Source organism: Mus caroli, chromosome 16 (assembly GCF_900094665.2).
Source record: "Mus caroli chromosome 16, CAROLI_EIJ_v1.1, whole genome shotgun sequence".
Taxonomy (NCBI): Eukaryota; Metazoa; Chordata; class Mammalia; order Rodentia; family Muridae; genus Mus; species Mus caroli.
In genome coordinates this window covers 32,467,303-32,480,450 of record NC_034585.1, presented here as the reverse complement: position 1 = coordinate 32,480,450, position 13,148 = coordinate 32,467,303, and the positions used below count along the sequence as shown (strand labels likewise).

Genomic DNA, 13,148 nt, shown 5'->3' with positions numbered 1-13,148 from the left:
TGTTAGCCTTGGCCACGGTAGGCCAGAGTGGATGTGAAACCAAAGTGGACCAGGCCTGGTAAGAGACGTACATAGGTCAGGCTTAGTGCTGGCGCTCACTCATTGCCTAGCTGGGAGTTCTTGGGTGAGCTTCTGAGCTTTGGATCCTCCATTGATCTAGCTCTACAATGGGGATGAAGAGGATGCTAGCCCACTGGGTTGTGACTGCCCTGCATCCATTCTTCAGGTCCTCTAGGAGGAGGAGCCTCCAAGGCTTGTTTTCTCTCTGCAGGGCACAGACCGTGCCTGTGCTCCCCTTGTCTTGCATTAGTGCCCCCATGACCTCCTCTGTGCCCTCCCTCGCTTCCGCCCAAGCTCCTCTCCTAAGCTCCAGTACCACATGTCCAGTAGCTTACACAGCATTGCAGTCTGATTCCCCTCTCTTTCTGAATGAAGTGTTTAAAATAAAACTCAGCTTCTCTCTGCCTGATGGTCTGTGAGTAGCCCTCCCTCAGGCCCCTTTCTGAGCTGCCTGGCTCCTCAGTAGTGTGACCTGCACCTCGGCAAACATACTTCTCACATTCGTTATCTTGTCTACATCCACCATCCTGGATCAGGCTCTGCCTGGCCTCCTCGGTGTTTGTTGAAGGCTACTGACATCCCCTTGTAGATCCCTCTGACCTACAGTTCTTCCCTGACAACCAGCCCTGTCCTGCGCATTCATCCCGTGTATTCTGGGGCTCTGCATCTGTGGGTTCATCCAGTAGAGGGTCTAAGATACTTTCTCGGGGAAATGCTTTTGTATTGAATATGTACAGACTTTTTTTTTCTTTATCCCTTAAGTCATATACTATCACACCTACTTACATCTGCATTGTCTTCTGTTTGGCAGATAATTTGGAGCTTATGAAAGAGTCTCTGTAGGTATATGCAAATGCTACTCCCTTTCATAGAGGAGCTGAGAATCCCAAGATTTCTGTGTCCTGGTGTTTTTTTCTAACTCCAGTGGAATTCCTGAGGAATGACTGTATTTCACAGCAATGCAGCTGGGCAGTAATGCTTTCTTTGACTTCAGTAATTCTCTGCCATATCTGAATGGAGTCCCAAATGTATTGGCAACTAAACCCTTTTCCAAAGTAACGCTGGCTCTGGCTAATTTGCTTATAGTCTTCTCTCTTCTGGTTCTGTTTATTCCTCAGTCCAGCTAGGTAGAACCATAGAGTGGGTTGCAGGCGTGTGTCCTGCTGGAGACCTTGCTTCATCTCCCTTGGCCATCTGACCCTACTTGAAGCAGTAGCTTATGATCTTCCCCACACTGGGCAGCTTCTGTGCTTGTTCGTAGCCAAGGATTAAACGTGAAGAAGAACCTGTTGGGCAGCCTGACTGCATGTTTGCTAGAAGCTGTGGCCTCTTTATCTTTTCCTTGCACTGTTTTTCCTTTTTGACTTTAAAAACTCCAACTCTAAAAGCGTTTCTACGTGCTGCTCCCAAAGTACAGATCTTGCTAGGTGTAGTGGTGTCGAGGCAGAGGCAGGAGAATCTCTTGAGTTCAAGGCCAGCATGGTCTTCATAGTTAATTGCAGGACAGTCAGAGCCTCGCAGTGAGACCCTTTCTTACAGTGTGTGAGCAAGTGTAAACACACACAAATACACCCCCCTCATTAACTACTCAGTGTCACCCAGACGTGCTATGGAATCTTGTGATTAAATGGCACCCCAGGCATGGGTGTTTTCAAAAGACTGCCTGGGCAATGAGATTGCTTTTTTGCCTAAACGGAAGAATTAAATCTTTAGTGGTAGCCACACAGGTAGCGAATAGGCATCTTCAGCAATCAATGCAATGTCCAGACAATGCAAAGGCAATGTGTGCTCTAAAAATGTGAGCAGATTATAAACTTGGTAATATTTACAAAAACACCAAAGTCATCTTGAGTTTAAACAGATTTCCCTTGGGTTGTCTCTTAATCATCAAAGCCCACGAGTTGCTGCCGATGAGGGAACTGAGGTATGAGAAAGGCAGCAAGCCTCGTCAGGGGAAATGTGTAGGCTGAGAGGGGAGCTTGGACTGCAGCCCAGGGTCTGTCCAGAGCTCATGGGGTATACTACTTCAAGCCTTTGGTGGTGGCGGGGGGGGGTGGTGGTGGTGGGGAGAGGAATAGGAGGAGGAAGAAGAGGAGGGGAAGGGGGGGAGGAGGAGGATTATGCACACTTTGCAAGGTGTCTGAGTAGGCAGACAGGCCAATCTCCTTCCTCTGCAGAAATCTTAGACTGTCTCCTTCCTTGGTTTAAAAAAAAAATTCTAGAACCTAGCAGGTGTACAATTAAGAGATTTGTCAGAAAGTAGGATTCAGAATGGAGACAGGGAGCATATGGGCTGAGTACAGAGTTGGATTTCCGCCTGTGTTCCTAGGATTGTAAAGTTTGGTGCGGAGAAGCGATGCAATGAAAGAAGAGGATGTGTGCTATTAATCTTGTGGCAAATGTGCACTGACGTGAAGGAGATCAATTAGACAGGAAGACGGAACCTTGGAGAAGACAAATATTACTGGAACAGACAGAGTCAATTTGGAGAATGGAGTGAGCACGGTGGCTTTAGAGAGCTCCAGGGCTCCTGCGCAGTTCTATGTCAGGCTTATTCCTCTTGTGTTTCTTTACAACATCCCAAAACAGATTGGCAGGGAAACCGTTAGCAAGCACTTATTATGTGTCTGCTGTATGCCAGGTGCTAAGCTAGGTATTTAAAACACTTGGAAAGAAACACTCGGATACTTCTGGGGCCGAAGGGGCTGAAGGCACAGTCAGCATGACAGTACGATCAAGGCTCATAGGAAATAAGGACTTGGACATCATGGAACACCAGTTTGTATTTAAAATCTTTGACCTGGCTTGTCACCTTCTGTTCCCTGAAGAGGTCTGTAATTGTCACATCACCTACACTTTTCAAACAAGGAGCCTCGGGGGCTGAGTGTCTTTCTAGAAGCCACACTGCTCGTAATGGATACAAACACTGGGATCAAGGTCATTGCCAACCAGAGTCACCGGGCTCCTTTTCTTTCTATGTGTCCGTATGTTAGCGTCGGCGCTGTCTAGCTTCCTGGACTACCGTTTATGCTCTCTCCCTTCAGCCCTGTGTGTCTCTGCTCTGTAATTAGCTTTCCTGTGTCTTATCACCCAACAGTCTGTCCTGAGAATAGACTCAGAGTTGTATCGCCCACTCCAGCCCCATGTTGGAAGGGCATCTGCATTCTGCATTGTTCTTAGTACTGAGTCACGTAATAGTAACACAGCTTCCCTGGCTTTCCATTCCAATTCAGGGGTCTGGGCCTTGCAAAGAGAAAGAGAGGAGTCACATAGCAAGTTCAGGAGTGGGGAGAGGTTGTGCAGGCCTGTGGATACCTCGTCTCTCATGTACCATGAGAGCCACGGTCTCCTGACCCACATAAGAGAAATGGAGTCTGAGACTACTATATCAAGCCTAGGTGGGCAGCCTGAAGATGGGACACGAGACATCCAGGAAGATGTCCAAGGCCCTCGTAGAGAGGCTCAGTGTGTCCAAAAGTCACTCTTCCCACAGCTTAGAACGATGCATCCGTACATCTCAATTATCAATTAAAAACCCTACAGCCTATAGGAAAGGGTGGAATAGAAGGTGGGGCATCTGGGAGGCAGAAAGGATTCTGGGATAGAGCAGGTACGGGAGATTCGCCTGGAAAGGTATGACCACACCGACACTAGTACCTGAGAACAGGTGACCAGCCATGTGGCAGAATGAAGATTAGACTTAAATGGGTTCATCTAAGTTATGATCTAGTCAGAGAAGAGCCTAGCTATGTGGCTAAGGTATTTGTAAATATATTTTGAGTCTGAGTCTTAATTCTGGAACCATGGGGGTGGGAGAAAGAACCAGGCCAAACTTCCTACATTCTTGTGGAGCAGCTGTCTGGAGGGCAGCCCTGGAACCCCCGATGCCTGGCTTTTCCAAAGCTCTCCATTATTGTTTGGGCTGGTTCATACAGCCCTTTTACCCCAGTTGCACACCAGCTGACAAGGTTTTGTCCCATGCACGGAGGTGCAGGTTGGAGAGCAGTGTCTGTCCTTTCAGGTCCTGGCTGGGATGAACGTCTACCCATCAGAGTTCGAGAACATCAAGGAAGAGTACAATGTCCGCGGCTACCCTACCATCTGCTATTTCGAGTAAGTCTCCCCATCCCTTCTGGAGTGTGCTGCCCCCTGATGGCACTGATGTCCCTCGCTGAGCCTTTTTGTCTCCCGATTTTCACAGGAAGGGGCGGTTTCTGTTCCCGTATGAGAACTATGGGTCCACGGCTGAGGACATCGTGGAGTGGTTGAAGAAGTGAGTTGGGCGTTTGTGTTTGGGTCTATCAGGGATTGGGTTGGGAGCATCTTCAGTGCTGAGGGTAGCCCCTCACTCACAGGGCTGTGCCGGAGAAGAGGTCAGGGATGGGGAAGGCTGATGGATATATTGCCTGCATGGCTGATCTTCCCATGGGCACCTGTGGTAGGGAGTGCAGGAGCTATGAGGACTTGCTGAGCTGTTGATCTGTGATGATGGGGCCTGTCTAGGGTCTGCCCCTCCCTCTCTTTCTTCATGGGGAGGGGCTATCCAACCTGTTGATTCCCTTGGCATAGTCAAGTCAGAAGTCTTCCCTTTCTATTGAGAACCCCCTTCCCCCCCCCCCCCCACTGTGTGACGGATGGAAGTATTTCTCACCCTGCATGTCAAGTTTGAGAGAGTTCAGTGGAGGTCTCTCTGAAAATAGGACTGTCACTTGAGTGCTTATTTAAAAAACAACACTGTATCAGATGCTGTGAAGCTACTCTGGAACACTGTAATGCCTTTGACTCTGAGACACCCCTTCCCAACTCTGCTTTGTGGCAACTGTCAAACCCTGTTTTATATTATGATTACATCTCTGGACATCAAATCCCACAGTTCTGCCAGCCCCACCCCTCACCTCAGGTAACATGAGCCAGGCCAGCTGCTGTGTCTTGTCTGTCACCCCACTGAGCATGCCAGTCTTCCTAACATAAGCCCAACCTCACCAGAGCCTTCCTAGAGCCCTCAGACTACCCGTTCCCCAGTACCCACCCTGCTCCCATGTGCGGTTATTTGTGCATCCATGTAGGAATGGAAGCTACAGTTTGGGGGTTCTGCTTTGTGGCAGACCCCATTGTAAGCACCCAGCAGAGCTTCTTGCCCAGTACTCTTGTTACTATAGACACTGACGGGAAGGTGGTTTTACCTTGTTTCATGGCTGAGAGATGGAGCATCTTGCCCGAGATGGTAGGTGGCAGGACAGCTGACCCAGCTCCCCAGGAGACACCCTGGCATCCCACTTGCTCAGAGTTCATCCCTTCTCCAGTCAGCAGCTCATTAATATATATTGGCATCTTTACCTTAGGGATCCCGAGTGCAAACCCTAGGGTTAAAGAATTAGTTATTCGTTAGAGGTTCAAGGCATGTATTTTCAGAAATTGTGAAAAGAATGGATTTTTGTATTAAAAAACCAAACCAAAACCCTAAGGATTTCTGTTGGAGTTCTGAAGGTTGAGGCCCTGTCTCTCTCAACTCCCAGGAGTCCAGGAGATGAAGCACCAGTCCACCTGTGTTTGCGTAGCTTTTATCTTTTGGAAGCATTTCCACATCTCCGTCCCTGATGGTTGCTTCATTTGCAGCCCCTGTTACTATGTGTTCATTGTCTTAACCTTCCCTTTCCCATTTCCCTTTTTCATTTGATAATAAGCGTGTACTCCCCTACAGCCTGACATATCTCCATCCGCCTTGGGAAAAGGTTTCAACAAATAGCAATCTCATTTGTCACCGGAGCATAAAATCTGCCTGCTTCCCTCCCCCGTCTCTAACCTTTTCTCATTTCAAAACACCCTGGCCTCTTTCTCTGAAGGATAAGGTTTTGTTTAGGGGTGGGGGGATGGAGGTGAGGGAGATGCATTCAGAGTGGCCAGCGATCATAAACATGGGGTTTTCTCATCAGTGGAGGTTCATTGTGGAGGCTGCGGTCTCTCCACTAGAGCCTGCCTGCTACCTATCCTCCAGCCTCTCTCTGCCTCAATATATCCACCTGCTCTCCCCCTCCCCCAGCCCCTCAACCCCCAACCCCACTGACCTGATCTGCCCACTTCCAGGCTGCCTGCCTGGATCACTTCTGACCACACCTTCTCCTTCCCACCTCCTCTCTTCTCCTCTGGGTCAGGGACCCCTGCTGTCAGCCCTGTGTATCTGTAGTCTCAAAATGCCAGAGAAGCTGCCAACTATCAGGAAGGAAAAATTGGGCTCCTTGAAGCCACACTCTAGACAGGTGTGAACACTCAGTGTTAGAGCACACCGCAGTGCCTTCCCCAAGTAGGAAGAGATAGGCCACTTCTTTCAAGACACACAGTGAGCTGCTGACCTCATGCCCCAGCAAAAGTCAGCCATGTACCCCTGTTGCCGACTACCTTGAATTTCTAAGTGTTTTTCTGAGTTAATGGTTTGCAAGTAAGCTGTTTCTCGTAGAAAAATACTTTTAAAGTGTGAGGGGAAGGTACTTCTGTGCCCTATTACCCAGAGATATTTGGAGGTGAGTTTCCTTCTAGACGTTCCACTGTGTGTGTCCAGCTCCATATGTGGTCCTCCTTGTCTCTTGTATTTTAAGTCTTTACGGGTTCCCTCAATCCTAGTGGGCAATATAGGACCTCATCTAACCCACTGCCCTGGTGCTAAGCTGTTCTCCAGGGTCTCTGTACAGCCAAGAATTAAAAGATTGGGGTATATCCATCCTGGCTGTTTGTCCCAGTAATGTCCAAAGTCCCAGAGAGAACCTGCCCTCCCTAGAATCAGGCCTGGCCTCTGTGGGCACAAGGGCTCTGGAGTAGACACTCATCATACGACCTGCACCCCCCTCGTCATTCTAGAGGTCTCTGAGTTGGGTGTGGCAGGCAGGTAGGGGGTGTAGACAGTCATCCATTTTGGCCTAGCTGTACACTTCAGCCTTTATTTACCAATCATAGGCAGACTGAATTAGCAGACACCAAGTGTTCTTGCCTCCTGCTGCTCCAAGTTGCATTTCTATTACTGTGACTCACACATCTCCCCAAGATGAGCTAATGGGTGGCCTTTTCAGTCCTTATGGGAGAGCCCAAGACAGATACTCTGTCTGATCTTTAGAGCCTGAAAGTCAGAGTCCTGGAAGGGTACTGAGGAGATGGCTATCATGCCTCAGCATTTATGTCCTTTACCTCACTGTTCTTGCTTTTTAAGTTGTGTGGATTTGTAAGAGTGTGTTGTGTTTGTGCGTACGTGCATGTGTGTGTGTGTGGCCTGTTCGAGAACAAATGCACGTGCAGAGGCCAGAGGAGATGTCGACTGTTTGCCCTATCACTCTCTGCCTTATTCCCGTGGAACAGGGCCTCTCAGCACATCTAGAGCTAGGCTGGCAGCTAGCAAGCCCCGTGAGCCTCCTGTGTCCACCTTCCAGAGTACTGGACTTAGTTACATAAGAACATGCCTGGCTTTTTATAGGGGCTCTGGGGATTTGAACCCAGATCTTCACACTGTATACTAAGCACTTTTATCCCCTGAGCTACAACCCCAGTCCTTTGCCTCATTTTGAGTTCAAGTTATCCGTGACTATCTAGGAATGTCTAGGTAGTCTTTTGTAAACTTACGGAGCATCTCCTACCCATTGTCCATATGGAAGGACCAGAGAAATAGCTGTAAAAAGGCCATTGTCTGGTAGATGTTTTAAGCTGGAGTTGCTTAGCTAGGCTCCTGGGGTCATAGGCATGACAGTACAGCTGCTGTCACCGCTGCTTCTGCTGTCTGCTGAGGAGAGTTACACAGGCTCCTCTTTGGAGTTTCTACTGGTTGTCGTTCCTTCAGAGATATAGAAAATAAATTATAATTTCTCTATTCAGAGGGCCTTTTAAATTTTTATTTATTTATTTATTTATTTATTTATTAGGTTAGTTTTTGAGAGAGAGTCTCACTGTGTAATCCCAGCCTGGCACTCAGTATGTAGACCAGGCTGGCCTAGAACTCACGGACATCCATGTACCTCTGTGTCCTTTAGCCAGGTTTCTTCATTCTTTACTTGGTGAGCCTTTATTAGCTGTCTGTTATGCGTGGGGTACAAGATATAGGACGGAGAGGGAGGGATCCTGTTTGTAGAGAGCTGGCTGCCTGGGTTGGCGTGGATAGCTCCTTCCGCTTTCTCGCCCCCTCTTTTGTGCACATTCTCCTACAAGTGAGCCCTTCCTGTAGTGTTCTCTTAATCCCCCAGTTGTTTGTGGCATGTGTGCTTCTCAGGAGCAATTATAGTGACAACCCCATTTTTACCCCAGCTTCAAAGATGTGGCTTCTGCTGCCTGGGTGATTTTTTTTTTTTTCCTAGCTCCGGAAATTGTAGCGACTTCTTTCCTTTGCATTTCCTGTTGTTTTCATTTCTGTGGGATTACTCTATGTTCAGAACAAACAAAACCCCTTTGTGGTTTTAGGGTAGTCTCTAAAGTGGGAGCTTCTCCGGATCTGGATCTTTCTTACCACGCTGCCAAGACATAGCTTTTGCATCTTATATTGTTAGGTTCTCAATAACTCTGGTGGAGTTTTTAAAATTACTTTGATTTTTTTTTAAACTAGATTACATTCATATAACTTTCAAAACCTCTAAGATACTCCAGTATGCATTGGGAGGCGTTAACTTCTGCTCTCTTCTCCCTTCCTGCTATCCCTGTCCCACCTAGAAGTAACAGCTTCAGCTTCTTTCTTGTTTTTTTTTTTTTAAAGATTTTATTTTATGTATATGAATGAGTACACTGTAGCTGTCTTCAGACACACCAGAAGAGGGCATCAGATCCCATTACAGATGGTTGTGAGCCATGTGGTTGCTGGGAATTGAACTCAGGACCTTTGGAAGAGCAGTCAGTGCTCTTAACCACTGAGCCATTTCTCCAGCCCCTCAGCTTCTTTCTTGTAAGGTCTCGGGGTCTTTTTTCCTAGCCGATGCAAACAGGAGCAGTTTACCTCCCCTCTTCATACAAGAGCTAGTAGATCATAGATGGCTGTGTGCCTGGCCAGCAGTCTGTCCATGCTACTGCCTGAAGAATACGCATTCCTCTTCGGCGCTCAGCCCTCCACTTGCAGAGACGGTTGACAGTGTACCTAACTCTCCCCTACTGAGGCGTATACTCCCTGACCCCTACTTTCTGCATAGCAAATCATCCACTATAGACAACGTTTTAAAATTAACTTATTACTGTGATTGAGCTAGAACCTCACTATGTAGCTTTGGCTGGCCTGAACTTGCTGTGTAGACTAGGCTGGTCTTGAATTCATAAAGATCTACCTGCCTCTGCTGGGATTAAAGGTGTCACTACCACATCCGGCTGCTGTAGATATTCATTGGGGGGTTGGTAGTTTGAGCCCAGATATAAGAAGCCAGATATCATGGAACTGGTGCCTGGCTGGTGATTTCCCAGTGCTTGAATCTACCGCCAGTACCTTCTTGTTATAGAATTTGGGGATCACGACCTGTGTCCCAAGTCCGGTCCTACCTCCCATCCTCAGTAAGCAGTGAAAGAACTGAATTAAAAGTGGAAAGCAGACCAATGTGGTAAAGCACACCTTTAATCCCAGCACTCAGGAGGCAGAGGCAGGCCAGCCTGGACTACGTAGCAAATTCCAGGATGCCAGAGCACATAGTGAGACACTATCTCAAAAAACAAAAACAAAAGTAAATAAGTGGAAAGCAGAAAGGGAGAGTTTTTTTTTTTTTTTCCAACGTGGCCGCATTGGGAGGAGCAACAAAGGGATTTAGCAACCCCTACCCCCACCCCACCCCAGTCTATTTTTGGGGTTCTGATGTGAGATGATTATTTGAATAGAAGACCAAGGATACTCCAAAGCAGTCCTGACCAAACTTGGTCCTGCCAACTATTGACCCATCGTCCTCTAGGCTTCAGTGTGTACTGTAGAACTGGATGAAATCTGTTTCAGGGAATCCCGGTTCCTGCTCCAACTAGCGCCCTTTCCTTTTCCCTGGCATGAGATTCCAGAGGAATTCTTGTGTCTCTGGACTCCCTTGTTCACAGTCTGATCGTCAGATTGAGAGCCTCAAGTATAGCTCTTTAGCCAGGCTAGTTACAATCTGACTTCGAGTAAGCAAAGCAACCAAAGGCTTTGCCGCACTCTCTCTCTGGAGACCAGCGAGACTGAGGCTTTTAGGGCAGCTCAGTCCACAGAGCCAGCATAGTCTTCATAGACTCTGAACCAGCTTGTGCTTCTCTGTGAGCCCGAGTCGCTCTTCTCTGATTAATTCTCCAGCCCTGCCTGCTGGAGCACTGCAGTGTTCCCTGCTGTCGGCACTTACAGGCAGGGAACAGCGCTTGTCTATTCACATTTGTCATCCAAAGGGTTTTTTTTTCAAAGCTGCAGTTGAGGTGCTTTGGCAAAGGTACTGGGCAGTAAAGCAGCAGGGCTCTCATGTCACCGACCATCTCATCCTGGCGGGAAGTTGGTACCTGGGAGCCTTCCCTCCACTTAGCACTAGGGGCTATAGACACTGATGTGTGGTTCTCTGTGAAGCAAACAGGCTCCTGAAAGATCAGGTAACTGCCAGGGTTTGGCAGCCAGTGAGTTGATGAGGGCTCGGAGAACGTTTGTTCTCCGCCTCTAGAAGGATTAGTAAGGCAGTGCAGATTCTGGTGGGGTGTATACCACCAACCTGGTCTCCCTCTGGCTCAGTGCTCACCTCCCCACCCCGCCCCCATTCACACCTTCTGCTTTCCCAACCAGAGAACTCTTTCCTGTCCTTTAGCCTCACTTCTTTCTTCCTCCTGTGTCTTACCAGTGGGTGGCTCAGAGCAGGGCATCCAGCTTCCACAGTGCTCACTGGGCACCGTAGCTGTTTGCTCTTGCCAACTCACTGGAAGTTTGCGCTACCTTGAAGAAGCTAGCAAACCCTCCCGGGGAAAATAAGATTCCCTGAGCTGTCTCAGAAAGCTGTAGCAAGCAACAGCCATGTGGCCATGCGCACTGGGTATCAGCTAAGTACCTTTCTGCTTAGGGAGGAGGCAGAGATGGGCAGGGCAGTCCCTCTCCATCCATCTCTGGATCCAGTTTCCAGTGCATAAAAGGCCTTGGTGTGGGAGCTATGTGTCCAGGGGGCTGGATTTGATTGGATAAGGGCTGTTCAGACCCCAGGGCTTGCTCTGAGCTCTGCCTGTTTCTTTGGTCTTCCAGTCCACTGCCACCACAGCCCCAGGTCCCCGAGACTCCCTGGGCAGATGAGGGCGGCTCCGTTTATCACCTGACCGATGAAGACTTTGACCAGTTTGTGAAGGAGCACTCCTCTGTCCTCGTCATGTTCCACGCCCCATGTGAGTGGAACGCTGCTGCCCCTACCTCCCCCTTCCCCAGAGTAGGACACTGCCTTGGGACTTGTTAGATAGGCAATGCAGTGGGAGCTGACATGGTGTCTGTCCTCAGCTCATGCACCTGTCCTGTATCTCCATCAGAACAGCACAAACGTCCTGATCAGGGGCTGGAGAGATGACTCAGAGGTTAAGAGCACTGGCTGCTCCTCTAGAGGTCCTGAGTTCAATTCCCAGCAACCACATGGTGGCTCACAATCATCTATAATGACATCTAGTGCCCTCTTCTGGCCTGCAGGTGTATATGCAGGCTGAATGCTATATACATAATCACAAGTGTCCCTTGGCAGAACTCAGAGAAGCTCCATCCCCCATAAGCTTGAGTGTCCTCCCTGAAGCCAGCAAGGGCTGAGGAGTCAGACCGGGTATGTCCTAAGATAACTGGCCCTCCATTTACCTAGGGTGGGTCCAAGGTGCAGAGAGGGCCTGCCCTTGCCTGGTAGCTGAGCAGGCAGTGAGGCTGACATCTAGAGTGCCCCTTGCTGGTCCATATGCCCAGACTGAGATGATCATAGAGAATCCCAGTCTCTGGTGCGCTCAAGAATGGCTAGAAGGCATGTAGCCTCGAGTCTTTCTGAGCCTGTGCCCTCTCTGTGCTGTGGAGAACAGAAGGTTGAATATGTGGCTTCAAGAGATGGGGGCTGCTCCTGAGAGGGAGAACAAAGGATGTCAGCCCTGTGTGGAGTTTCCAGGGTCTTCTGAGAAGGGCTGGCCACACCCAAAAGGAGATGAGCTGGCCTGGGACTAGGTATGCCCATATTCCATGTGAGATGCTCTGCCCTTGTAACCTTCTGCCTCCAGTTTGGGCCCAGTGATTATGAGTGGAAAAAGCTTATAGAGAAGAAAAAAACAAAAACAAACCAAGAATTCCGTGCTTCACAGATGAGTGCCAGAATTGCAGTATCGCAGTGTGAGAGGGGAGAAGACATAGAACTATAGAGACACCCCAGGAGCAGGAAGATGCGTGATCAGTTAATCCTGTGGGCGTAAGGTGTTCATGCTAACAGAGTGACTTCCGGATGGGTCGTCTTTCATCTTACCAGCGCAGTGGCACCAAATGAGTGTGATTAGCACTGCCTTGCAGATAAGATCTTCACAGAATGTCCACTATTTGTGAATCCTGTGCTGCTTTCGTCTTTACTGGCCGTTGAATGGGGATGGGAGGGACAACAAGGTCTAGCCTGACCCCTTGAGGGACTGTTACTATGAATTCCCCTAACATTTTATGTTTTTCTTAAAAGTGCCAAATTCAGCCAGATGGTGCTGGTGCACGCCTTTAATCCCAGCCCTTGGGAGACAGAGGCAGGCAGATCTCTATGAGCTAAAGGTTAGCCTGGTCTACAGAGTTCCTGGACAGCCAGGCCTACACAGAGAAACCCTGTCTCAAAAAGAAACCCCAAAACAAAACAAAACAAAACAAACAAAAGCCAGATTTTTGAGAATCCCGAAGAAAGAGTTTCCTGTGGTTTGTTTCTAGTTCTAGAAAACAGACAAAAAGCTCAAAAACATTTCTTTTCCCCAAGACTCTTTAGGCTTGAAGTCTTGTTTGGCCCTACTGCTTAAGGAGCAAAGCAAGATGGCATACATCTGTAATCCCAGCCCCTGGGGGAGTTTGAAGCCAGACTCCCTAGTACAGCGTGAGACCTTATGGGGTGGTACAGCGTGAGACCTTATGGGGTGGGGATTGTGGGTCTTAGTTAAGGGTATCCCTAAGGTTAGCG

At 48.6% G+C, this 13,148-nt stretch overlaps 1 protein-coding gene across 2 annotated transcripts in view; it reads left to right on the top strand.

Moving 5' to 3' along the window:
* The window catches only part of Pdia5 (protein disulfide isomerase family A member 5), an 85,704-nt gene that overhangs the window by 49,136 nt on the left and 23,420 nt on the right, over positions 1-13,148 (top strand). For both annotated transcript variants that reach the window (XM_021185452.2, XM_029470301.1), the window contains 3 exons: positions 4,082-4,173; positions 4,262-4,333; positions 11,237-11,373. In XM_021185452.2, the coding sequence (XP_021041111.1) occupies positions 4,082-4,173; positions 4,262-4,333; positions 11,237-11,373 (301 nt within the window). The remainder of the gene's footprint in view (positions 1-4,081; positions 4,174-4,261; positions 4,334-11,236; positions 11,374-13,148) is intronic.